The sequence below is a fragment of the Oryzias latipes genome, chromosome 13, assembly GCF_053564925.1.
Source record: "Oryzias latipes strain Hd-rR chromosome 13, Olatipes_Hd-rR_3.1".
NCBI classification, from domain to species: Eukaryota; Metazoa; Chordata; class Actinopteri; order Beloniformes; family Adrianichthyidae; genus Oryzias; species Oryzias latipes.
In genome coordinates this window covers 24,433,224-24,458,651 of record NC_136249.1, presented here as the reverse complement: position 1 = coordinate 24,458,651, position 25,428 = coordinate 24,433,224, and the positions used below count along the sequence as shown (strand labels likewise).

Sequence of the window (25,428 nt, the reverse complement as noted above, 5' to 3'; positions counted from 1 at the left end):
TACAGACTCCTACTAATTTACCTGTTAAATCGTTTTTGAAAATAAAATCTGAAATTGTAAAGTAAGAATTTTATCAGAGATGGGTTGTAACAAAGTATACCCCCCCCCCCCCCCAACATCTACTTCCTGTCACTTTTTGGGAAAAAACAAACTTTGTTTTCCCCAACACCTTTAACTTAAAGACCCAATCCAAAGAAAATTGTGTTTTTGGAGTTTTTATCATGTTGTTGTAGTATTTTCTCATGAAAGAAGACATTTTTTATGAAAATTAAAATACCATTTTTGAGTATTTCTTCATTCATATCTTGGGGAATCAGGAGCAGACAAAAATAAGATTAGCAAGCATATGTTAAAAAGAATGTAACAGAAAAATAATAAGCTAGTGTGAGAGTGTGTACATAAAGGGATGATGGGAAATCAGTGCTGGCTTACTGTGCACCAACAGTCTGAGGTGAATTTATAATAAACTCCTGCCGCTCTGCAGAAACTATGATCTAGAAAAACAAACAGTTTTGTTTTTATTTTGGCTAAAAAAACAGCATAATCATATATAATAGACCACTGGATTTTCTTTTAAAATAGATACAAAGATGATTGGAGTGGGACTCTCTCATTATTGAATATATCTTTATTTTAGTCTGAAAGGCTTTTGTTGATGGATTTTATTTTTACTTTTGTTGTTTTAATTTTTAAGTTTTGATCTGATAATTTTAGCTTAATACAAGACAACAAATGTTACGTATTCTTTAGAGGCATTTTTAAAATATTACTTTTAATAATAGTGACAGTAATAATAACAATGGGTTGGATTTATTTGCGCTTTTCCAGACGCTCAAAGTGCTTATGATGTGTTGATTTTTCACTCAGTCCTCATTCATACTTGCTGATGGTGAGCTACAGCAGCCACAGTGGCCCCTCTGACCATCACCATTCATACGCATTCACACACCAGTGGAGCCACACTGAAGACAGGGAGGGTGATGTGTCTTGCCCGGATGCAGTGGCAGTTGACTGGGGGGAGCGGGGATCGAACTACTGACCATTCAATCATTGGCTGACCTGCTCAACTGTCTGAGCCACTGTCATTATTGGACAAATCCTTCTATTGTGGGCTACTCTACTCACCTCTCAAGATTTCAGTACAAACTTCTATTACCTTGTCCTATGACTTTTAGTGTTAATCTTATTAGTTCAATTTTTTCTGACCTCTCAGGCTAAATTACGCATTCAGCCAAAAGTTTTGTTATAAATCAAATACAATAAAACTGTTATTACATTTTATCATTCTACCTTTTCTTATTCCTATAGGACTCTGACGTGTTAGTACCATTTTCTCTGTGTCTTGCAGGAAGAAAAAGGGTTTTGTAAGAAGGTCTACCATGTTCACTGCTCTCCTCGAAGGCATATACTCATGCTGCTGTTACTTATCATCCATCCCACAGCTCAGAGGAGGAAGAGGACGACTGGTGTCCTCCGCTGCCAGCCAGAACCTACCTGATGGACACTTCCAGGGAGGAAATCTCCAGCCTACCCTCTAATCCAGAGGGTGTTTCCTGCACAGCCACCCAGAAGTCTTCCCCTCAGAAGAATGCATCCAAAGCTAATCATAGCCCACGCCTGCAGCACTTTGACCTCCTGGCCCGACACCATTTGGGTTCCCAGGTGTCCCAGTCCAACCCTGATCTGTTTACCAACAGCAAGACCCGAGATATTAGGGACTCGCACAACTGTAGCCAGTGGGCAGATGACTTCAGAGGGGAAAGCCTCAGCAAGGGTCAGTTTGAATTTATTTTAATGGCTGAAAAATAGGCTGCATGTAACAACTCAATGATGTGCATTATTTCATTTGAGATGTTATTTCATAAAAAGCATTTGCACAAGGATATCATGCTACATTCACGGGGAATGAAGCTCATAGCTCCTCGTTTGCTTCCTGACGATGACAGCAGTGTGCTTTCTTGTCAGGACAATTTCCTGCTGCAGAGTCGAGCCCCACAGCCCCCCAGGCACACAGATCCAGGAGTAAGAAGAAAGCGCCAAAAGATGGACAAAAGAGAAGGGAGCAGCACAACCAAGCGGCTACAATATACGGTGACCCCTTCTTTTAATTTTTTTTCTTTCATCTGTAAAAGAATGAAAGTAACGCAAACTTTTAACCCCTTCATGCTGTATGTCCATAATTTTGCAACATCCCATTAAATGCAGGTCTCCACGTAATTTAGCATCACATTAAAAGGAAGAAAAACTGAAGAACGTTTTTCGTTTAATTAAAAAATAAAAGTGAGGTGGATAAGATGTTGAATGGTGGAGCCAATCTTTTATGGAGAGAAGAAAATAAAACAGGACGTTTGCATCTGTAATTATATAGACTAGGATGGCAATATGTAGGACCATGACAACAAAAAGTTTCATCCTTAACAGCTTTAAACACCCCCTCTGCTACAAACTCTAATTTTACAAAATACAGTTTTTTGATAGTGCTATTTTCACTCTATTGTTGGGATTTCATTAAACTGTGACTGTAAAGCGAGGAAGGTAGAAAGGCACCATATAATTATACGCTATTTTACTTTTGACCAAGACTTATAGCTCCTTTAGTTGGGAAGATATGCTAAATTTTGCTGGTCTAGTCTTTTCTGTATTTCTGCCCTCACCAGAGGAGGCCCCACTAAGAGGTGACAGAAAAAAATATATATACTTCAGTTTTTCCTATTGACTGTACATGAGAAATGGACTGAGGAACCCCTCCTGCCTGAAGCCAAAATCCCATAGACTTCTATTGTCAGAATAACTATTATTCCTCTGCTACCTTTTTTTTTTAAACATATTCTTGCTAATCTTATATTACAAGTTATTCAAGTTATAAACTGACCAATCAGATGCTTCAATAAAAGGGATCTTGGGTCCAACGTTCAAATCGTTTGATTGACAGATTCTCCAGAGCCTGCTTTCAGTGGTCGGGGTGTGGACTTCCAACAAGCTCACTCCTGATTGGTGAGAGTGGTTGCCATAGACCGACTCGGACAAATCACTGCTTATTGACAGCATCTGCGGCATCCATATTATAAAAAATGGCGAATGAATTCACGTCATGCTCACTCAAACCAGTTCTCTTATAGAGTTTCTCCTTAGAATTTTAACCTCATGATACATAAAGTATTCAGTTACCACTATTTTCTTGTTGTATTTGAGAGCAAAATTGATTTCCCTTTAAGACTTTGTAATCATTGTCATGTTTTTTGCTGTTTTAATTTTTGTGAAAACCAGATAAGTAGTTAAACTCAGAAATAGTTTAGATCATTGTAGTCTGTGCAAACAGCCTGTGATTTCTTTCCATGCTGCTTTTGTACTCCCCAAACAAACATCATTCAGCATAATAATGGGGATTTTACACAATCACTGACACTTTGAAGAAAAGCCACATAAAGAGTTCCCCACTGTTCCGATTCCTTTCAGAGCTGCAGTTTCATGCCTAATCTAAAGTCAAAGCAGACTTTTCCTTTAATCTAGCTTTCAGTAATAAAATATCAAGCCTTTTTTTAATGAAGTTTTTTGTATTTTTTAATCATTATGGATCACTCAGAACTCGCCCCTCCACCTCCCCCTCCTTCCACAGAGGACTCCCTGCAGCTCCTGGTGGATGTTTTGAGCCGCAGCCGAGCGGACAGTGAAAGACATGAAGACAGCAATTCTCCCACCCTTCCCAAGAGCGGAGAACATTTCCCACCCCAAAGGGAGGTTTCTACAAAGTGGTTGCCAGAAGGTACAAAACTCTATTTTCATGCGTCTGCGGTCGTGGCGCTATAACAACAGGATATTCTCAAATATTGTGAATGAATATTGTTCTTAAGCTTCATGCAAATCCCTTCAGGCTTAAGAAAAAAAAACAGCTGCCATCTTTAAATGCACATATTATTCTGTGGTTGTAAGTCTAGTTTCAACATCAAGGGGTTTATTTTCAGTCTGACCTCTTTAGGATTGAACCTGCATGAATAAAATTGTCATTTTAGTGATCTCTTTGTGGTCAGCAGATGAAAATGTAATCCCGTATGGAAAACTGAACATCCTCCCTGAGCTCCAGAGTTATGGGTCTCTGGGTGGAAGAATCTCTTCTGGATCCTCTCCTGCAGACCAGAGGAGAGACGAGGTACTTTAAAGTTGATGCAGGGATTGTGCTGATGGTGTGTGCATGGGGTTAAACTGTCTGAAAGTGAGGTTATAGAGACTGAAAATTGTGCTTTTTGGTGGTTTTAACATCTTCTTTTGCTGTTGATGGAGGACACATGTAAAGAAATTTACGCTTAAAATTGCATTTATGAGTATTTCTTTGTTCAAATTGTTGTGAATCAGGAGCAGACGTAAAAATGCCATTGGAAAAAGCTTGTAGTAGTGACATAGGTGCTACAATCGCGGGCCACTCCTGGCTCCGCTCTGTTCTGATGCATTCATTTGGGGACGACTCGATCCATGTACATTGTTTACCTTATGGTATTTGGCTCAAAACTCTACGATTGTATAGCTCCAATATTGCTCGCCATCTTTGTTGCACTTTTAATGTTAGGTTGCTGGTTGTGAGGGGCTGTAAGCTAGCGGGAGGGATTGTGAACAGTTGGATGATGGGAAATGGAGACTGGTTTACTCTGTACCAACAATTCCACCCCACAATTTAAAGACAAATTTCTAATGAACTATTGCAGCTCTGCAGAAACCTTGTCCTAGAAAACAACAGTTTCTTTTTGCATAGAAACAGCGTAAAGATAACGAAAAGACCACTGGGAATGCATTTACAACAAGAGATTGGAATGGGATTTTAAAAACATCCTCTGACCTGGATTTACTTTATTTTTTCAATAATGATAAATAGAAAAATGTAAACCAGATCTTTATCCTAATTAACTTCAGTCAATTCAAAAGGTTTTTTTTGGTCTTGCCAGCACAACTGTCTGACAGTGTGAAGCAGCTTTTACTTGATCATTAAAGGAACACAACTTTATAGACCCCTTGCATGTTATGTCACAGCCTGCATGAACGCCTTCTTCGCCATTTTGGGAATCACATTTTTTGAGAGTCAAAAGACTGGGTTACATAATGTATATTGACAAGACAGAAAAAGCATTCATACTACAGCAGTGCACTGCGCATCTATAACATTAATAAATGCAATAATCATTTATTATTATTGCTGGGAGACTGACAGACAGAGAAACAAACAACTCGGCACATTCAGGCTAAGTTGTGATGCTGCTTCCTCACATTTGTATGTTTTTGGGAAAAGTTTGCATGTTTTCCATTATTCGATTACTGTTAACCAAAAAAAAGAAAAAAAAAGGTTCCAGCACTTTTGAAGTAATGGTACCCTTTCAAAAGTAAGGGGTAAAACCAAAGCCGTACACATTCCTAAATTTGTATCACTTTTAAGACAAGTAAAATGTCTTGCCATCTAACCAATCTGCATACCTGACATAAAAATTCTACAGGCATCTGTAGGCTGCTACTCTTCCTGTTGACTGCGGGGATCTGATGGTTTCTTTCTTCATCTCCAGGAAATCAATGAAGGGAATTTGAGTGTTTTTTGACCACTGTGTGCCTGCGATGTCATTGCAAGGGGTCTGTAGGCAAAGAAAGCTTCTTTAGCAGGCTGTAATGTTTCAAAGCCACATTCTTATTCTTTTAAAAGTGCTATGACTGCCTAACCTTCTTCTGTTTGGTCAAACAGTCAGAGGGCTTATTGAAGTGTTTATGACAGAAAAAAAATTACCTTAAACTTTGCTATTTTTCTTTAACCTGCAGTGTTGCTTCTGCTGTTAATTATCTCGTGAATTTCCAAAATAAAAGCAACACATGGCCAGAAATTTTTCGTTTTCAGGGCAGCAACTGCACAATAACAGGACTTGATTGCAGTCTCCTTCTTATTAACAGGGGCAGCCGTGGTGCAGTGGCAGGGCGGTCGACCCACAATCATAACATTGCAGGTTCGATTCCTGCCTTGCATGCCCATGAGTTAAAGTGTCCTTGGGCAAGACACTGAACCCCACCTTGCCTCTGGTGGAAAGTTGGCGCCAGTGTTTGGCAGCGGAGCCAGCGCCAGTGTGTGAATGTGTGTGTGTGACTGGGTGAACGGGACTATGACTGTAAAGCACCTTGGGCCTTGAAGAAGGTAGAAAAGCACTATATAAGTTATATATTTACCATAACAGTTGTGTCTGGAGCTGTGAAGGACCCAAAATGCAGGAGACTCTGGCTCAGTGACAGAAAATAAAACATTTAATAAACAAACTGAAAAAGACAAACCCCATGGAGCAATTCAATTTTATTTAACAGTCATCTCAATATGCTTCGTATAGGTAATTGAAAAATTAAAACATAAAATCTATATACTATATATTCATACTAAATTGAACTAACAAACTGACTAAGCTAAACTGGACATCCCTGCCCTTAGGACCCCCCCCCCCCTTCGCGGTATGGAAAAACAGTGACACAACAGAGCAGATGACCTAAAAAACAGACACTTAAATAGGCTGAAGGCAATTAACTCAAATGACGACAACTGTGGAGGATGATGAACCTGGAACCAGTGTGAGTGAGGGCAACTCAGAACATGACCAAAAACCACACAAAACTAAAGAAACTTTACAAGTTGCTTCATGACAGTGGGAGTCCTGTTGGCACAACACTGCCTGACAACTTTTACACTGCAAACTACATTTGTAATCTGTTGTAATGGTGCTTTTTTTCTGTTTTCTAAATTCTACTAAATATTTGGCACACTGTTAAAGTAAATGGAGATGAAAGAAGGTGAATTACCGGTAGTCTTCCTGATTAAAATGCATGCAGACACACTAAGCCTAGAAATAGAAGAGAAGGAGTCCAAATTCTTCCCAATCAGCTATTTATTGTCCTTTAATCATGAATGAGTCCGTCTGGAGATGAAGTTGCTCCCACTGTGAACTTTTATAGCCAGCTGCCATAAATTATCATTTTTGGACTGAACAGTCCACCGGGTTTTGCTTTGGTAATTCTCTGTGGGCAGAGGACAGTCAGTGCATCTTTGAAACTCATTTTTGCATTTTCCTTGTAGTTTTCAGTTACTCAGAAGAAGTTTAAAATTACCATCAACTATTTTCTAAGTATAGAACAAGTGCAGTTTACCTCATTTTCAACCTTGCATTGCCTTGCACATGTGACACAAAGAAGGTTTTGCATCAGATGTGCACCAGTAATGAGCAGAAAATGACTTGATTTATTGCATGGTGTGATTCCACGTTAATAAAACAGCTGTGGGATAAAAGTGCTCAGTGATTTGAGACTGTTCAAACTAATCATGTAACAGCAACAAAAAAAGCCTGTATCTCTGTGTGTTTAATACATTTTTGCTTCACGATTAACGGATTCTGTGTTTGAATTAAGAAATGAACAATAATTTTGAAATAAACAAAGAGTAAATGCCAGCATAAATTTAAGCAACTCAGTGTTGTTGTGTTACTTCAGTGTTAAGCTGCTCTGCATGTTTCTATATAAATGTCACTAATAATTTATTTTTTATTGGTTCAATTTTTTGTGTTGTCTCACTTCTCCTTCTAGAAACTTACCTAGACAGCAGCGGTTGGCGTCATGTGACATCTACTGCACCCTTCACTGGTTTGTGAAGACTTTACAAACCATCAATCTGTTGTCATGGCAACCTGCAAACTCCTGAAGACTAAAGGGAACGTGTCATGGCTGGCTTTTTCACAAGTTATTTGTAATTTTTTGTATTGTTTTTTTTTTTTTAATGCATATAGACATCCTTAATGCTTTTTTTATTTTATTTACAATTGATCAGATATATTACTAATACTGGTTCTGAGAAGATGTATTTTTGGGGAGAAGACAAAAAAAAAAGAGGTATACCCTGATGTACAGCAGATTATTGAATGTATCCTCTGTTTTCTCCTGACCATGAAGTGATGGCAGACAACAATAGCACAAGTTTGACAAAAGACTGGTGAAGACTTAAGGTAGACAATATAATAGTCCATCATGTTTGTTGTATGTGTGTGTGTGCGTGTGTGTGTTTTTCTGTGCACGGGGCTATGTCTGTGTCTGATTTGTGCTTTTTTATTTCTCACTCATATATGTTGTACTTCTACAGATCACCTGTGCGTTGATTTTTAAAAAGAATAATAAAGCATTTGTTAAAAAATATGTCTGTCATTGTGTGAATATTACACCATTTGAGATTATTTTAAAGGGAAAAGAATGCTGATTTATTTTTATTTTTCTGGCTACTTTATAGTCTTTCTCAGTTGAAACATTTACACTTGGATTAAAAAAGTCAAGAATGTATATTACAATTTTTTGTGTGCATATTATAAAGCTGTGTTCTTTGTTGCATTTTAGTTTTTTATGAATATCGGCAGTCTTCAAAGCAAAAAGCAAGGGAAAAACGGTACTGTTTTAAGAAGGTCTAAAAATATATACCAAACTGTGATGTGATTATGGAACCATTGATGGGTGACAAATTAGGGTGAAAATAAAAAAAGGGGGGAAAATTGTTCTTACAGATGTTTTCAGGAAGAAAACGGTGCAGAAATAGATCTGCTATTCCCTCACACTTGTGTAAAATTGGTTGAGTGTGATGAGAAAATTATTTGCAAAACATGGCAGAAATGACAGATCCAAGTAATGTTTAAAAAAGAATTGCTAGAGGAATGCTGAAGGTTCACTGAAAGTGGTTGCTGTGGTTACAGGGATGATTCAGGTGGTTTATTTATGTAACATTAAATCACATTAAACATAATTTCAAACAGCCAGGTCTCAAAGAAAATGTACATGACATATGGTGGTTGACAAGTCCAAGCTGTCTTGCAGTCCACAAGATAAAACTGTCAAATTATAAACAAGTTTGATCTAAATAGCAGAAAGTTCATATAATTTTTTTTACTGCATTGGCACAAGTTTTAGATAAATGTTTTTGTACCACGGTGGTGTAACATGGACCTTATGCTGCTGACAGACACAAAGTAATATAACCATTAGTTAGATGCAGGTACTTATTGTATGTCTTGTATTTTTTTTTCTATAATAAGAGCCAAATATTAAAGTTGAAAATATTAAGATGTTTCCAAAATATTTATCTGTAACCCTTGTGCTATCCTAGGCACTTTAACGTTAGGAGTTGGGTCATCTGGACCCACTAGACAGTGCTCTGAACCATTTTTCTTCAATGATTTGTGATCTTCACTGGTGTCCATGGATTACATGAAATCTTTCCACCTTTATCTACCTTTGTCATGGTAGGAATAACACGCCAATGTAAGGATGGGGTCATCTAAGATAGCACAAGGGCTAAACAAAGGGGCGGCAACTGTGTCTGTGCACTGAAACCCAGACTAATGGGATAAAAAAAAGACTTAAAACAATTGTACAATAAATGCTGTTAACGTTACAATTAAGTACCATATTTTTTGGACTACAAGTCAATATGGAGTATAAGTCGCAGCAGCCAAAGAAGCCAAGAAAAAAAAATCATATACAAGTTATATGGGAGAATAAGTCTGCTACAGACCAAAAGTTTGGACACACCTTCTCATTCAAATGAATGGGAAGGTATATGTGGCAATTATATGTATAGCACTTTTACAACTTAGGTCACTCAAAATGCTTTACAAAAACGTAATCAAATTAAAAAACAAAAGCACAAGACACACAAATATTTTGTTTAAAACCCGCACAATGCCCCCCCCCCTCCCCCCATACACACACACACCCACACAGACACACTATGATAAAATAGTGATAGGATAATGCAATGTAGAAAGCTGGCTTTGATGTTTGAAACCTGGCTTATTCAGTAATCTGATATATTAAAATGTTGAATATAAATAACAAAACTTAATTAACAAAAATAAATTAATTACAAAACTGTTTATTTATTGAAATTGTTAGCATTTTTCTTCATGGTCAAAGAGCCTCAATGGATGGATGAAGGAGTTGAATGTGGCTCCAGAGCCTCAGGCTTCAGACCCCTGCACTATGTCCTTCACAAAATAATGCATTAAAATAAGCATATATTTTATTGTTTCTGTAGAACACATGTGTCAATCTCAAGGCCCGCGGGCCAAATGTGGCCCTCCATGTTATTTTATGTGGCCTGCGAGAGCATAACAGTTTTTAATTTCTTAGAATAAAAGATAAAAATTGGTGTGTATTTAGTCATATTTAGGGGGAACTGGACTTGAAATATGGGATTGGGCAACTATACATTAGGACTTAAACACTGTCAATATAACCTAATCTGACAGAATCAAATGTAAAAGGTTTTATGCTATAGTAACAAGCAAATATATGTTTTCTATGCAACTGTAATTGTCACTTTAAAAAGTTATAATAAATAAATAATGAGTTATTTAACATTAAGGAGTAGTTACATTTATTTTTCATTACATATAGTTACATGTATAAGTTATGTCTGACCCTTTGAGGACAGACAGTATGCAGATCTGGCCCTCAGTGAAAATGATTTTGACACCCCTGCTGTAGAAGAAAATTAAACTGCATCCATTGCAGCTAAGTATCATCAATCCTTTTTTAACTCCTACATCAAAAGTTACCTGAGTATCTACAAAACCCAATAAATAATGATGTTATACTTTTCTAAAACAACATGGCAGACACATTGATGAACAATTACAGCAAAAATATACAATTTGTGAACTCAGATTTTAGCCACTGAGATGAGATGGTTATTTTCTATTTTTTCAATTCATAAACCATGACAGCTGATCTTTAATGGATTTCAAAAAATGTTGTCAGTTCTATTGTTTCTGGTGGAGTAAAACATGGCTCCTCTTTACGAATGTGCCGTTTAAAAGTCATCATTTTGTCATGGTGTCCAGTAAATGTTCTTGTCATAAATACTGACATTTGTAATGAGTTATGTGCCAGCGTAGTGACACATAATGTGTTTTCATTAGCAGATGACAGTAAGGAGTTAAGAAAACATGGGGGGGGGAAACATAATAGCTCTGCATCAGTAATGAGCCAATGCAAATTGTGTTGCTGGATTGAAGAGTCTTTTAACTCTTTCCCAAAGAAACAAACATGTTGAATAAGGGAAAGAAGAAAACCAAAAGATCTGCAGCCCTTCCAGACTGTCAAAAGAATGTGCATCTGTTTCATGTAGCTTTAAATTTTTAATACTTTATTCAGGTTTCTGTAATTTCAAGTTGGAACTGATAGTGTCAAATGCAGTCCTGCCATTAAACTAGTCACACACTTTGAATGTGGAAGACTTAAGGTAGATCATTAGTGAAAGAAAAGAAATAGCCTTTTTGCTATAAAACATAATTTACGTTTAACCATATTTTCAATAACTTAATTGTAATCTAATATATGTTTAAAACTAAATAAAGTACATTTCTATCTCTGTTTTGAAATTTGAAATAATTCTATTAAATATGATAACATATTATCTTATTTGTTTGCCTTAAGTCAAGAGGACTGTTGTGTGAATGCATGTTTGCAACATTAATTGTAAAGGTATAATTATTTACAATACATGTAAATAATTGTGTAAGCATTTTTTGGACTTAAACTTTGATCTTGCCCCAATGTGGGGCAAATAGGAAAAACAATTTGATAGAAGTCTCACCAGTGAATCCATTAACACTATTTGTTGATGGTGCAAAGACATTGAAAACGTCTTTATCATCTCTAATGATCTCTGTTGAGATCATTCTTCCGCTCTGATGGAGCTGTTGTCATGATGCCTGTCTACATGACCACAGCCTCTGTGATCTTTAAGCATTGCGCCATGAAATGCTTCTGATGACAGCGACCCGTGAGCATCAGAGGGCTTTGTGTTGTCGAGAGCAAAAGAGAAGGTCTTCCCGAGGTGACTGGAAATGTCAATTTGGGATGTGATCACTCTGTCTGCAAGAACACTGCTCACGTTTGAGGCTGCAGTGCATAAACCTCATTTCAAGCATGATTGCATGTTAGAGACTTACTGGTGCAGAAAGCAAAGGCAGTGTCTGCAGAGATGGGGAAAAAAACGATCAGGTGAGTGGCGATTCCACAGGTCTGCTGCCTGGATGGCTGGAGTTATCCACAAAGAAAGAAGAGGGGTCATGTTTGACCTTTGGTTAAAACAAAAATGCCACTCCTGAGGGGGGAGGTTTTAGGAAATTATCAAAATTATTGGCAAATAATTGAATATTTAATTCAACAGACCCTACAAACCCAACAGAATCATCCCTGTGCTATCCTAGGCACTTTAACGTTGGGAGTTGGGTCATCTAGACCCACTAGACAGTGCGCCGAACCTTTTTTCTTCAATGATTTGTGATCTTCACTGGTGTCCATGGATTACATGAAATCTTTCCACCTTTATCCACCTTTGTCATGGTAGGGAGAACATGTCAATGTAAGGGTGGGGTCATCTAAGATAGCACAAGGGTTAAGAAACAAAAGCAGTCAATATCGCGACAGAAATATTCAAACAAACATTCATCATCTGAGACCTGCCAGCTTTATTATACCGGCAAATACTGTTTTGGTCAAATGAGAGAAAACCATCAGATTCTTTGTTCATTTGATCAAAAAAAGGAATCTTCTGGTGTCCAAATCTGAGGGTTTACAGTAATAACCACTCAAGCTCTGGATGAACTCTGTCCTTTTTTGAATGTACTCTCTGGAAAAATAAGAGTCTAATATGAGGTACTTTATTTGATCTGATCCTATCCACAGACCGCAGAACTTGCTTTGGAATGAAGCTTATTAGGAGGTGGGAGCCTTCATCTTCCTATATGACTCCAGAAATGTGACAGCCGTGAGGTGTGAGCGGCTTTGCCTCATGTCTGTGCCATCTTCAGCTGTATGAGCCTCTTGTGTGCAGATCTTATTAAAGCACAGCAGTAGTTAGAGGGAAATGCATTTGGATTGTGCAAGATGTGAGCTGAACTCTTGGGTTCTGTCAGGCCACTCGGATAATGGTAATCCCATGCAATTTGGACGGGTTATGCAACCTAGAGGTGTTCTACAGTTTTTCTGCTCTCAGGCTTGTCGCGTGGATTAGAGTGTCTGCAGCTCGCTCATCCTTTCCTCACACTGACAGCGAGGCTCGACTCGGTCCTCAGCTGAACTCGGATATCTTTAGAAACATTACGTTTCCCTTCCAACCCACATTTATCTCATGTTTGACTCTAACATTCCATTTTTGCTCTGTTTTTGACACAAATTCAGACAGAGCCATCACATTTCCACATTATCTTTGAACTTGGACAACAACTGGCTGGTAAAATACATGGAAAAAATCCTTTTCTTGCTATGGGACAGAAATTGAGATTAAACCCAGCCAGCAAGGCCAAGTGGACCCCTTTGGTTTTAAAGTGGGCAGAAAATCTGGGCCCCGAATGAGTTTGTCCGCAGTCTCTGTGGGGGTTGTGTTTACAACACATTGTCTTGTGCTATCCTATGGGGTCAAGATGACCATTGACGTGTTATTCCTACCATGACAAAGGTGGATAAAGGTGGAAAGATTTCATGTAATCCATGGACACCAGTGAAGATCACAAATCATTGAAGAAAAAAGGTTCGGCGCACTGTTTAGTGGATGTAGATGACCCAACTCCCACTGTTAAAATGCCTAGGATAGCACAAGGGTTAAACCAATAGGGACTCACTTGGCCTGGCTGCCCGAGAGGGACTACTTGGTGGTTTCTGTTCTATTTCCCACTGACAGTGAAAGATCCAAGCTAAGTAGAAAAAAAGCATTTGCAGATGATATTAAAATTAAACCTTATAAAAAATTTGATAATAAACTCACTTGTTTTCCTAACTCCTCTTGTGTCTCAACTTCTTTCCAGAAAAAGTTATGAGCGTTGACTTGTTTCCTGGTTCATCTGTCCTTTCTTCTACTCAGTTTCTTCCTGGTTTTTCCTGATTTCTACATTGCACAATTTTTCTTACCATGGTGTGTGTATGTGAGAGTTAACGTGGGTTCTGGGCATTGTATGGGCTTTTGACAATATATTTGTTTAATGTCTTGTCTTTTCTTTTTAAATTTGATTCTTTTTATGTAAAACATTTTGAATGGCACGAGTGCTATAGAAATAAAATTTTATTTAATTTGGTTTTATTTATTTCATCATTTTGTTATCGTTATAAGTGTGCATAATATGGGCAAATAATCTTAATTTTGAACAGGTTTATTTCAAGCAATCAAAACAGAAATAAAACAGAAATAAAACTAAACAACCAAACAACTGAAGTGTACATCTGTAACCCTTGTGCTATCCTAGGCACTTTAACATTGGGAGTTGGGTCATCTAGACCCACTAGACAGTGCTCTGAACCTTTTTTCTTCAATGATTTGTGATCTTCACTGGTGTCCATGGATCACATGAAATCTTTCCACCTTTATCCACCTTTGTCATGGTAGGGAGAACACGTCAATGTAAGGGTGGGGTCATCTAAGATAGCACAAGGGATAAAAAGAAATGTCTAACTTAGGATAATTGGTTGTGATCGATTGGAAAATACATCCACATGCCATGTAAATAATTCACTTTTTACTTTTAATCACAAATAGACACAACTCCTATGCATACAGAACAAGACACAAGACTATTTAATATTAAATTTGTCAAAAGGAGTTTAATTAATTGCTTGAAAGCGAGTGGGAGGAAGTGAACTTATATACCCTCCCCTGTATAATGATAATAATAGTAGGATTTAATATGTAAGTGAGTGAAGAAATGTCTACACATCCATCACCAGACAAAAAAAAGACTTTATTTACTGACTAATTTATTCATTAATTAAACTCAAAACATGTTTTAAATCTTTAATGGATAGAATTGCATCTTAATATAAACAAAACGAACAACAAAAACTAAATCCCACCTTTTCTGACCTTCTGCTATAATGAACCCACCTACACAATCTTATACAGGATAAAACAGCAGCTGTGCTGTTAATTCTTCCTAATAAGCGTTTATATTCTTTGCCTTAAATTTGAAACTGTCAGAAAGGTGATAATTCTAGCATTTGCTCATCACTGGAGTGAAAATGCATGGTGGAGCAGCAATGCATTAGTATAAATTATATTGAATTTGTTTCTGATGTAGTGCGCCCCACTCCAACACCATTAACTTTAAACAAGCCTTGCAAAAAAGAAAAAAAAGAAAAAGCAGAACCACTTGTTCACATAAAGTACCCAAGTGTGACAGAACCATCTCTAACCGAGTCTGTTTAACAGCATGGACTTAGTAAAAATAGAATTCATTTCTGATTACCTCGATTGGGTTACATTTACTCTACTTTGAGCTTGGTGTTTTTGGTGTTTTTAAAATGTTCTCGTGGCATTTTTCTAATGGAGGATATCCAGTACAGACCAAAAGATTGGATACACCTTCCCATTCATTTGAATGAGAAGGTGTGTACAAACTTTTGGTCTGTACTGGATATATATATAAAAAATGTAGTCTTAAATTTGCCTTTTTGAGTATTCCTTTAGTCAAACCATTGCCCCTTTGATAAAAGCCTGTAGTTGTGATGTGGAGAATATGCCAGCTGGGCCAAAACTTCCTGCTCCGCTCCATTTTGATGCATCCACTTGCAGTCAAATAGAACCATGTATGTCTTCGTTGTCATCATCTGACCTGGCATCTGGCTCAAAACGGTACGGTTGGATGGCTCCAATGTTGCTTGCCATTTTTGTTGCACTAGTATTGTAAGTTTGGGGTTGTGAGGGGCTGTAAGCTAGCAGGAGAGCGTGTAGATGGGTGATGGAAATTAGAGGGTAGCTCCACTCCAACACTCTCGCCCACAACTCATAGGCAATTTTTTTAAGTGAGTCACTGCCGCTCTGTATAAAACATGTCCTAGAAAATGGCACAGGTTTTTCTGAGTTTGGTTAAAAAAGGCATAAACATAATTTAAAGACCACTGGTTGTCCACAGCTCAAAAAATGATTGGAGTGGGACTTGAAGTGTTGTTTTACATGTAAAATACACAAATAAGTAAAACATTAAAAGGGCACTAAAAACCTTTTTTTAAGTGAACTGCCATTTGGTTAGTAAAAACTCCTTTTTAAAAAGATGGTCCAAATTTTAAAAGGCAGCAACGAATCGCACCAATAATGTATTATGATTATATGTAACAATTTGAATAAATATACCAATCACTATGTAGTAAAAGACACTTTTCAGACCTGTAGGAACAGCCGACCTGTTAGTAGGAAAGAAAACAGAAGCACATTATATATATTTGTTATGAATGAATACCACCATCTAGTGGTCAAACAGAGATAAGCAGGTGGATTGTGAAGGTGGTGAATGAAATTAACACGTTTATTTTCTAAATTGTATTTTAAAAGGTGGGTAATAATGTGTAAAAATGAAAAGGGAAAATATTACTAAGCCATTAATTTCATGAAAAGAATTAAAACATATTCAAAGCTCTAGTCTTCAGAACAACGATAAATAAAATTTCACATTCAATCAAAAAAACCTTGAGATTTTAGCAGTTCTCAATAAACTCTTACTTATTTATCTTTTGCTCCAAAAAAAAAGTACATTCTGAACAGACACAAACTAAAAACACTTTTAAAAATGGCCACATTAATGATTTCCGAGAGAAATCATTGAAACGAGCGCAAAACATGACTTTTTTTTTAAATCATTATCTTATTTTTATTTTACGGGTCAGAACAGATTTTTATGCACTTCCCGATTAAATGTATCTGTGCTAAATTCAAAGACAGAATCAAAACTTAAATGATGGATTCAATAGCTGATCTTTTTTTTTTTGCTATTAAGATGAACCGACTGACACTCAAAGAATCTACAGTTAGTAGTTTTTGAACTGTTGGATTGATTCATGAAAAAGAAAGGCTGTCATGGTTATTACCCAACAGCTGTAAAAAAAGTGTTTTTATGAAAAGAATCAGCCGACACGCAGACAATAATATGAAACCAGTGTCAGAGATTCACCAGCAGTCCCACTGAACCTAAATCTAAAGACCATTTAAATGTAGAGCTCAGAGGGAACTGCAGTTAACTATGAGGTTGTGAGGCGTTTTGAATGAAAAGTCCCATGTCATCAGTATTGCTGCACCATAACAGTTTTGTGTTTTCAGCAAATTCCTTAAAACACAAAACTCATCCTCTGTGATTGGCTGCGGCTCAGCGGGCCCCATTGTTCCATCGGTCCGTTTGTTCACTTGGTTTCCTGCACACAAACAAAACTTTCCTGCAGTCTTTGCCAATACTGGGCTCCCCTGTGCGTTGACAACCCAATTTACTGGATGCTCTGACTTTTTCTAAGGCCAAAATAAAGGAAGAGGTAAGGTCATTGAGGTTTTTGTGCAGTTTTGTGCAGTAACAGAAAAACTCTCTTTAGGTGTGTTGGTTTACTTATGGACCAGCTTTTCCTCCTAAAAGTTCACTTTCTTGAAATATCTTAAATAAAATGTTGCTTATTATGTCCAGAAAGATGAATCTAAAGAATCTAAGGCATTTTATGCTCATTAGCTGATCTTAGAAAGGCATTTCAGGGCCAGGTGTGTTTGGAGAAAGATGGAGCCATCTCCTCTGCTTCAACATTTTGACTAACTGATGTATCTGCCATCAGATCTGCCCTGCCTGACAGGTTTTTTTTAACCATCTCTTGCATAAATCCACAGATTGTTTCAGTCATGCCCAGAGTTTTCTGGGTTTTGCTTTAATTGGGAGAGCAGCATCAGGGGCAGTTGGATGTAACCGAGGCCTTGACCTGCTCTGAACACTCCCTGTGTTGTCAGTCTCACACTCTAGCAGGATGTACAGCTTTATGGGAGGCGGGTTGTTTTGCGCCGGAGTCGGGAATATACTCCTCATCGTCTCCACGGCAACAGACTACTGGATGCAGTACCGACACTCCAGCAGTTACATGCACCAGGGCCTGTGGCGGTACTGCGTTCCGGGGAAATGCATTGCGCACACAGACAGCATCGGTAAGGCTGGGTTAACTTTAACCACTGCGTACTTTAAGGAAACAGTCACCAATTAAAAGGTTTAAGGGGATAATCCCTGAGACCAGTGGACAGAAATCTCCTCAACATCCACAGACTCGGCTGTTTAAAAATAAAATGTCTGACATAAATTGGACATGTTGAAGGAGTTCTGCTGCACGTCAGGTCTTTCTCTCTCCCCTCAGCGTACTGGGATGCCACTCGGGCCTTCATGATTCTCTCCCTGCTGGCTTGTTTTATCGGCATCGTGATTGGCATCATGGCCTTCATCCACTACTCCTCCTTTGACGGCTTTGACAAGACATTTGCAGCTGGCATCCTCTTCTTCATCTCCTGTGAGCTCCAATAACTCACACCTCCTGTGTGTTGCAGTGAATTTGTTACGCGTTTATTGTCCTGGTATTCTGCCGTACAGGCTTCTTTGTTTTGCTGGCGATGGCCGTCTACACCGGGGTGACGGTGAACTACTATGGTAAACGCTATGGCAACTGGCGGTTCTCCTGGTCTTATATCATGGGCTGGGTGGCAGTGGTGCTCACGTTCTTCTCAGGTATGCCCTTCAAGCACGTACTCATTCTGCATGCTTTTCTTTAATGCGTCCCTCTTTATCTCTCAGGTATCTTCTTCATGTGTGCCTACCGGATGCACGAATGCCCAAGAAACTCCAACTCTCGCTGACCGAGCAGAGTTGACGAAATCTTTACAAGCAGCAACAACAGGGCCTAGACGCGGCCAGGGATCCAAAGATCCATGTGAACCGGAACTATGAATAAAGTTCTATTCAAAACGCTATGACTAAAAGAAAAAACTGCTATAACGCCTCTTAAAGAGGACATGTGCAAAGTTGAAAATGATTCTGAATAAGTTATTACAAATGGAGTGCTTTTAAAAATATAAAACGATGTTGATTCAAAGAGGTTCATTGTGTCTATAAAATTATACTGCTTATTTAAATTATTTTTTATCAATGTAAAAAGTACCAACGTACGTTATAAATTACAAAACAAACCAGTGTCTGATTAAAAAAAATAATTTAAATAAGCAATAAAACGATGTTCCCAACACTGTTGTGTTTCTTTCCAATAAACTTCAAACAGGTTCAAAGTCAAAAATAATCTTTATTTTTCAAACTGGTGTGCAATAGAAACAATCTTAGCTTCGTAACATAACCAAATAAAAGTTATATAAATACCAGAACACTGTTAACATTTACAATTTTCATAACATGCTAAGAGAACAGTTCATCAGGAACGTGAACTTCAAATACTCCCAAAGCCAGACACCATCATGAACAAGGCAAACTAATGCCCCGCAGAACATATGAACTTTGCTCCTCACAATCTGAACAGGCGGAAAAACATTTTGGTGCCTGGTCCTTACTCCTCCAATCTGCTTTAGTCAACTTCCTCAATGGTAGGGCCAGAGGAACCTGCTCCCGCTCCTGGTCCAGCTGCACCGGCTCCGGGGAACCCGCCCGGACCTCCTGGCATCCCTCCTGCTCCCTGGTACAGCTTGGTCATGATTGGGTTGCACACCTTCTCCAGCTCCTTCTGTTGATGCTCAAACTCCTCTTTTTCTGCAGACTGAAGAGACAAAAAGGACATTTAACTCAGAGCCAACATAAATGTACATTTATAAATGTCTAAAATAGAAAGCGATCAAATCTGACCTGATTTCTATCCAGCCAGCTGATGACTTCATTACACTTATCCAGAATCTTTTTCCTGTCGTCCTCACTGATCTTGTCCTTCAGCTTCTCCTCCTCTACGGTGGACTTCATGTTGAAGGCATAAGACTCCAGACCGTTCTTGGCTGACACCTTCTCTCTCTGCACGTCGTCTTCAGCCTTGTATTTCTCTGCCTCTTGTACCATACGCTCGATGTCCTCCTTGCTCAAACGACCTGAGTAACGGAGATGGCATTTATTTTGACATGAACACAAATAAGGGAAAAAGAAAAATGCAAAAAGGCAGAGCACTTCGGGAAACCTTTGTCATTGGTGATGGTGATCTTGTTCTCCTTTCCGGTGCTTTTGTCAACTGCAGACACGTTCATGATGCCGTTAGCGTCGATGTCAAAAGTCACCTCAATCTGAGGAACCCCTCGAGGAGCTGGAGGAATCCCAGTCAGATCAAATTTTCCCAAAAGGTTGTTGTCTTTGGTCATGGCCCTTTCCCCCTCAAACACCTGAAAACATGAGGATTGGATCAGCCTCATCTTTCGTTTTATCCCCCCCTTCTCTCTTTAGATGCAGATGGGGTCAAATTACCTGAATTAGCACTCCGGGCTGGTTGTCTGCGTAGGTGGTGAAAGTCTGCGTCTGCTTTGTAGGAATTGTGGTGTTCCTCTTGATGAGCACAGTCATGACTCCTCCAGCCGTTTCGATACCCAGAGACAAGGGGGTGACATCCAACAGCAGCAGGTCCTGAACATTTTCAGATTTGTCACCACACAAGATGGCTGCCTGCACAGCTGCAGAAAAAAAAAAAGTTAGAGATAAGACTAAACACAAAGAAGTGATGACAGAGCAGAAGTTAAAACATACCTGCACCATATGCTACTGCTTCATCAGGGTTAATGCTCTTATTCAGTTCCTTCCCATTGAAGAAGTCCTGAAGTAACTTCTGGATCTTGGGAATACGAGTGGAACCTCCCACCAACACGATGTCATGAATTTGAGCTTTGTCCATCTTTGCATCCCGGAGAGCCTTTTCCACAGGATCCAGGGTGCCTCTGAACAGGTCAGCATTGAGCTCCTCAAACCTGGCTCTGGTGATGGATGTGTAGAAATCGACTCCTTCATACAGAGAGTCGATCTCGATGCTGGCTTGAGTGCTGGAGGACAGGGTTCGTTTGGCTCTCTCGCATGCTGTGCGCAGACGCCGGACTGCCCTCTTGTTGTCGCTGATGTCCTTTTTGTACTTCCGCTTGAACTCAGAAATGAAGTGGTTCACCATCCGGTTGTCAAAGTCTTCACCTCCCAAATGTGTGTCTCCAGCGGTGGATTTGACCTCAAAGATGCCGTCTTCAATGGTCAAGATGGAGACGTCAAACGTTCCACCGCCCAGGTCAAAGATGAGAACATTTCTCTCAGCGCCAACCTGGAATTTTAAACCAAATTTTAGATTCAAGCAATAATGCTGCCATTTTTGTTCTAAGTTTCCTAACTTTTGAATGCATTTACAATAAGGGGCATCTGATAGGACTGGGTATTGATTTACAATTCAATTAAATAGATTTGTCACTTAAAACATTAAATAAAACTCCATAAGCTTAAAAAAAAAAAAAACCAAAAAAAAAAAACCAAAACAAAAAAAACCTGACTTATAAGTCAAGATAGAACTTTTTTGATCCAAGTCCTCATGTTTGAAGCAGATAAACACAGCTTGCATGGTTGGTTAGGACAAGAAAACACATTTTTATTCCAAACATTAGTAATTTAATCAATCAAGTTGATGATGCTTTGTTCAACAAGTCCTAAATAATTGTCATTGGATGTTTTACAGGTTAAGAAATTTCCAACATAAGATGTAGTTTATGTACGTCAATCCCTTAAGTTTTTAACTGTTTGATAGAAGTCATTTTTGCGAAAAACACTTTGCTTGCAAAACTATTTCAAAGGCATAGAGCGCGCTCATACCTTCTTGTCCAGGCCATAAGCAATAGCAGCAGCAGTGGGCTCATTTATAATACGAAGCACATTAAGGCCAGAAATGGTTCCTGCATCTTTGGTAGCTTGACGCTGGGAGTCGTTGAAGTAGGCAGGCACAGTCACCACAGCATTTGTTACAGTCTGCAAAAATAATTTCTTAATGGTTAGTTCATAGTATAAAATACTCAGTGTTTTACCAGCTTCCCTTGCATCAAGTCAGGAAACAGTAACTTTAAACATGTTTAATAAGCAGACCACATATGATGCTATAAATGAGCATGTGAACAGTAAATATGTACAGTATATAAAAGCTACAGAGTTTATTACCTTGCCCAGATAGGCTTCTGCAATCTCCTTCATTTTTACAAGAACCATGGAGGAGATCTCTTCTGGGTAGAAGGTTTTGGTTTCTCCCTTGTACTCCACCTTTACTTTAGGCCGAGTATTATCATTGATAACAGTGAACGGCCAGTGCTTCATGTCTGACTGGACAACGCTGTCATCAAACCTGCGTCCAATGAGGCGCTTTGCATCTGAAGACAAAAAGTGCAAGTTAGGCCTCGGAAGTAACAAATATTAGGCTTGGTTTCCTGCTCAAATACATACCAAATACTGTGTTGTTGGGGTTAAGAGCCACTTGATTCTTGGCCGCATCTCCTATCAGCCTCTCTGTGTCGGTAAAAGCGACATAACTGGGTGTGGTCCTGTTTCCCTGATCATTGGCAATGATCTCAACTTTGCCATGCTGAAACACTCCCACACAGGAGTAGGTAGTGCCCAAATCGATGCCAACAGCTGGTCCCTTAGACATTTTTCCTGAAAAAGAAGCAAACAATAATTCATTTTAGTGAGCTGGTGCCTTCACTTACTCATGCAGTATGCTGTAATGCAGGGGTGGGCAATTCCAGGCCTCGTTTTCATGCATGATTTCCAGATAGTCTTGCCCTACTCATGGCTGATTACCTGGTTCAGGTGTGTCCAGCCAATAATCTTGCCCTACTCATGGCTGTTTACTTGCTTCAGGTGTGTCCAGCCAATTAGAACATGCCAGAGCAGGGTATGCTGGAAAACATGCAGGAATGCGGCCCTCAGTGCCCACGTCTGCTGTAATGGATCCATTATTGGAGTAATCTTTAATCAAACAGTCTTAAAAAGGAAAGTGTGCAGCACCTGCTTACAAGACTCAAACTATTTTTACCTCTATTATGGTGTCTAAAGAAAAATAAATGGGTGATGACCATAGTTTTAAGTCCAAACAACTGCTATCCTTTTATTTAATAAGAACATTGATCCTCACAACCATCATGTGCACCTGTGACAAAAATCCTTAACACTCCTGCATTTTGAATGACTTTGCTCACGCTCGATAAGAACTGTTGAGAAACCGAGTGGGTGGTTATCCTAATATTGCGCGTGTGCGCACGTGCACATTTCTGTTGGATCAAAGGTGGAGTACAACATTAAATATATAATTAAAAATACATTGCGTTTTCATACATTTGAATAAAAATAAAAATCCCAAATTGAGATTAGTTTATTTTACGAAGCAAGCTTTTTTTGGCGTAGGACCCACATAGTTAGGGGGTGTGTCAGAAGTCCAGAACCTTCCAGACTTTTTTTTCCTCCTTCTTCTTCTTCTACCCTATAAAGGTAGTTTAGAAAAATGCGCTCGTTTTGGCTAGAAAACGACACAGTAAATAATTTGCTTTGAATTTGTTCTCAATAATATTAGAGATTTCTTTTCTTCCTTAATAGATAAACACCCAGCTACAAAACCGAAAACGTTTGATAAGAGAAAAAAAAAAAACATTCGTAAATTTTTCAATGCTAAGACTTTAAAAACGGTTACCTGTGACGCCAGTTATTAAACAGCTAATTGTTATCTATCAGCAACACGTTATAGTGAGATAAATCTTAAACACCGCTACTCACCTCATCAAACTTCACCACCTCTTGAATTACAGCGACTGAAAGTAATATCGCAGCTTGGCTTCCCCTGAACGGCTCCGGTGTGCCGATGACGAGTTCCTATCACTGCGCTCAGGCTCACAACAGTGTGCGCGTGCTGCTATTGCTGCCGCGCCCCCCTCAATAAGAACGCTACCCAGAAGTTTCTGGAAGATGGGAGGAGCCACGCTGGCCAATCCGCTTTCATCGAATTTTCTGCCACTGAAAATTGTCCAATGAGAAGTCGTTTTTTGCCACATTTTTTCACAACAGTTGTTGCCTGCTAAATGGAGTGTGGTTTGTTATGACTTTGTTTCTGGAAAGGACCAGCGAAATGGAGAGAATGTTCTTGTTTGCGAGAAATTACCTGTTCAACTCAAAGAAAGCCAGTTGAAGCTGAAGGCATCCGCCAGAGGGAAAATTCACCAAATACCTGGCATATGTTCCAGTAGTTTCTGGGCCTTTCTTTTTAAGTAACGCAATTTGTAACAAAGTTCAGTAGTAATAAATGACTAAATTGAAAAAGAAGAACATTTTTTTCCCAGTTAATTTAAAAGTTTATTCGTTAATTGGTTGATTGGCTGGTCAAAGTTGATTGGTTGACATGACACCTTGAAATGGAAGTTATCATAACATTATTTTAATTTGATCAATTCAATTTCTTAATGTTGTTCTGGTGGTTGAAACAATGATTGCTTTGCATAAATCTATCTTTAGGATTTGCTTTCCCCCCTTTACAATCAATCTGTTCTGCAGTTGCAGAAATAATTGTTACACACTAGTGCAATATCCTGTTTGAAGTCCAGAGGGCAGCAGAGAGTCGCCACAAATCTCCATGTTTGTAATAACTCCTTTATTTTTTCCCTGGTTTTCAACTTCATTTACATATTCTCTATTGACTAAAGAACACGTTTTTTAACATCTGTTTTAACTTTAAAAAACATATCTTATTTTTTTTTTTACTTACAAGACAGTCATAACATTTAGCTGCAGCTCAGACATTTTTTTTTCTTTTTTTCCTCTTCAGAACTATCATGTGTGAAGCACTTTAGTGATATTTCCATCTCAGAAAAGATTTATAGTTGTTTCTAGATTCAAAAAAATCATCTAAAAACAAAACAGCAGGAGAGGTTGATCTGATGACAGCAACCGGGAATCCAGAGAAGGTTAAATGATGGACAAATGGGAACCTTTAAATACGGGTCTATTTTTAGTAAATACAGGTTTCCAAACTTTCAGATCAAAAACAGGAGACTCACAGGACAGTAGAAAAGCCAATGTGATTGAAATACACACTGAAATATGAATTAAATATGGACTGAAAAAAAATCTTTTCTAAGACGTTTCCATAAATGTACTATTTTTTTAAATAGAAGTTTCATTTGTCTGCCAGTTGTGCAATTGTGTGTAGTCAACAACTTTGTGCAAAAGCCCTTCACCTTTTATTTGTTTATGAGCACAAGTCAAATCTTACCTTATTTAAGATAACCAACTACTGATGTTGTTTTTTTATTTTTTTGGGTGTGTGATTAAATCACATCTCTTATTCCCAAAATGAAAAAGGCTTTAATTAATAAAAACTCAGAGGGGTCATAATGAATGGTTGCAGAGGACATAAGTGCTGCCCTAGACAACCCAACAAACGAATGTCATGTATGTTTTAAAATGAATTCATATATATAGTGGTGGGAGAAAGTTTGGGCACCCCTGATAATTTTCAGGATTTTTCTTCATAAATCATTGGTAGTTCTGATCATCAATTTCAGTTAAATGTATCATATAGCAGATGAAAAAAGTCATATTTGAGAAGTGAAATTAAGTTTATTGGATT

General features: G+C 38.4%; 3 protein-coding genes across 10 annotated transcripts in view; 2 read left to right on the top strand and 1 right to left on the bottom strand.

Annotated features, from left to right (window-relative positions):
• The window catches only part of zgc:77784 (roundabout homolog 2), a 79,955-nt gene extending 71,767 nt beyond the window's left edge, over nucleotides 1–8,188 (top strand). Inside the window, exons 22-27 of one of the 6 annotated variants that reach the window (XM_078929730.1) lie at nucleotides 1,443–1,774; nucleotides 1,966–2,091; nucleotides 3,617–3,763; nucleotides 4,032–4,147; nucleotides 5,920–5,972; nucleotides 7,585–8,188. In XM_078929730.1, the coding sequence (XP_078785856.1) occupies nucleotides 1,443–1,774; nucleotides 1,966–2,091; nucleotides 3,617–3,763; nucleotides 4,032–4,147; nucleotides 5,920–5,964 (766 nt within the window). In that variant the 3' untranslated portion in view covers nucleotides 5,965–5,972; nucleotides 7,585–8,188. Of the gene's footprint in view, nucleotides 1–1,442; nucleotides 1,775–1,965; nucleotides 2,092–3,583; nucleotides 3,764–4,028; nucleotides 4,148–5,919; nucleotides 5,973–7,584 lie in introns of all 6 variants that reach the window. The other 5 variants (XM_011482443.4, XM_011482445.4, XM_020708200.3 and 2 more) reach the window with 5 other exon arrangements.
• A 9,004-nt stretch (nucleotides 8,189–17,192) lies between these two features.
• lim2.3 (lens intrinsic membrane protein 2.3) lies at nucleotides 17,193–18,785 on the top strand. Its single transcript, XM_004075346.5, has 5 exons — nucleotides 17,193–17,331; nucleotides 17,789–17,980; nucleotides 18,184–18,333; nucleotides 18,414–18,548; nucleotides 18,615–18,785. The coding sequence occupies exons 2-5, from the start codon at nucleotides 17,806–17,808 to the stop codon at nucleotides 18,674–18,676; spliced, it is 522 nt and encodes a 173-aa protein (XP_004075394.1). The 5' UTR covers nucleotides 17,193–17,331; nucleotides 17,789–17,805; the 3' UTR covers nucleotides 18,677–18,785.
• Nucleotides 18,786–19,096: 311 nt separating this feature from the next.
• Nucleotides 19,097–23,776, bottom strand: hspa8b (heat shock protein family A (Hsp70) member 8b). Of its 3 annotated transcripts, none has more exons than XM_078929728.1 (10): nucleotides 23,583–23,738; nucleotides 22,614–22,754; nucleotides 22,257–22,466; nucleotides 21,978–22,183; nucleotides 21,639–21,791; nucleotides 20,544–21,099; nucleotides 20,268–20,470; nucleotides 19,987–20,185; nucleotides 19,668–19,900; nucleotides 19,097–19,581 (listed from the first exon to the last, which is right to left on the bottom strand). In XM_078929728.1, the coding sequence occupies exons 3-10, from the start codon at nucleotides 22,459–22,461 to the stop codon at nucleotides 19,393–19,395; spliced, it is 1,944 nt and encodes a 647-aa protein (XP_078785854.1). In that variant the 5' UTR covers nucleotides 22,462–22,466; nucleotides 22,614–22,754; nucleotides 23,583–23,738; the 3' UTR covers nucleotides 19,097–19,392. The 3 variants fall into 3 exon arrangements, with proteins under 3 accessions (XP_078785854.1, XP_078785855.1, XP_004075395.1); XM_078929729.1 differs by having other exon boundaries at nucleotides 22,614–22,712; nucleotides 23,583–23,722; XM_004075347.5 differs by lacking the exon at nucleotides 22,614–22,754 and having other exon boundaries at nucleotides 23,583–23,776.
• Nucleotides 23,777–25,428: the final 1,652 nt, after the last annotated feature.

Excerpts from the sequence above, each read along its gene's own strand:
- hspa8b (XM_004075347.5), bottom strand. The coding sequence starts at position 22,461 with ATGTCTAAGGGACCAGCTGTTGGCATCGATTTGGGCACTACCTACTCC. Across the intron at positions 22,184-22,256 it reads CCCCAACAACACAGTATTTG|ATGCAAAGCGCCTCATTGGA; the intron begins GTATGTATTTGA and ends TTTTGTCTTCAG. Across the intron at positions 21,792-21,977 it reads CAGAAGCCTATCTGGGCAAG|ACTGTAACAAATGCTGTGGT; the intron begins GTAATAAACTCT and ends TTATTTTTGCAG.
- lim2.3 (XM_004075346.5), top strand. The coding sequence starts at position 17,806 with ATGTACAGCTTTATGGGAGGCGGGTTGTTTTGCGCCGGAGTCGGGAAT. Across the intron at positions 17,981-18,183 it reads TGCGCACACAGACAGCATCG|CGTACTGGGATGCCACTCGG; the intron begins GTAAGGCTGGGT and ends CTCTCCCCTCAG. Across the intron at positions 18,549-18,614 it reads GGTGCTCACGTTCTTCTCAG|GTATCTTCTTCATGTGTGCC; the intron begins GTATGCCCTTCA and ends TTTATCTCTCAG.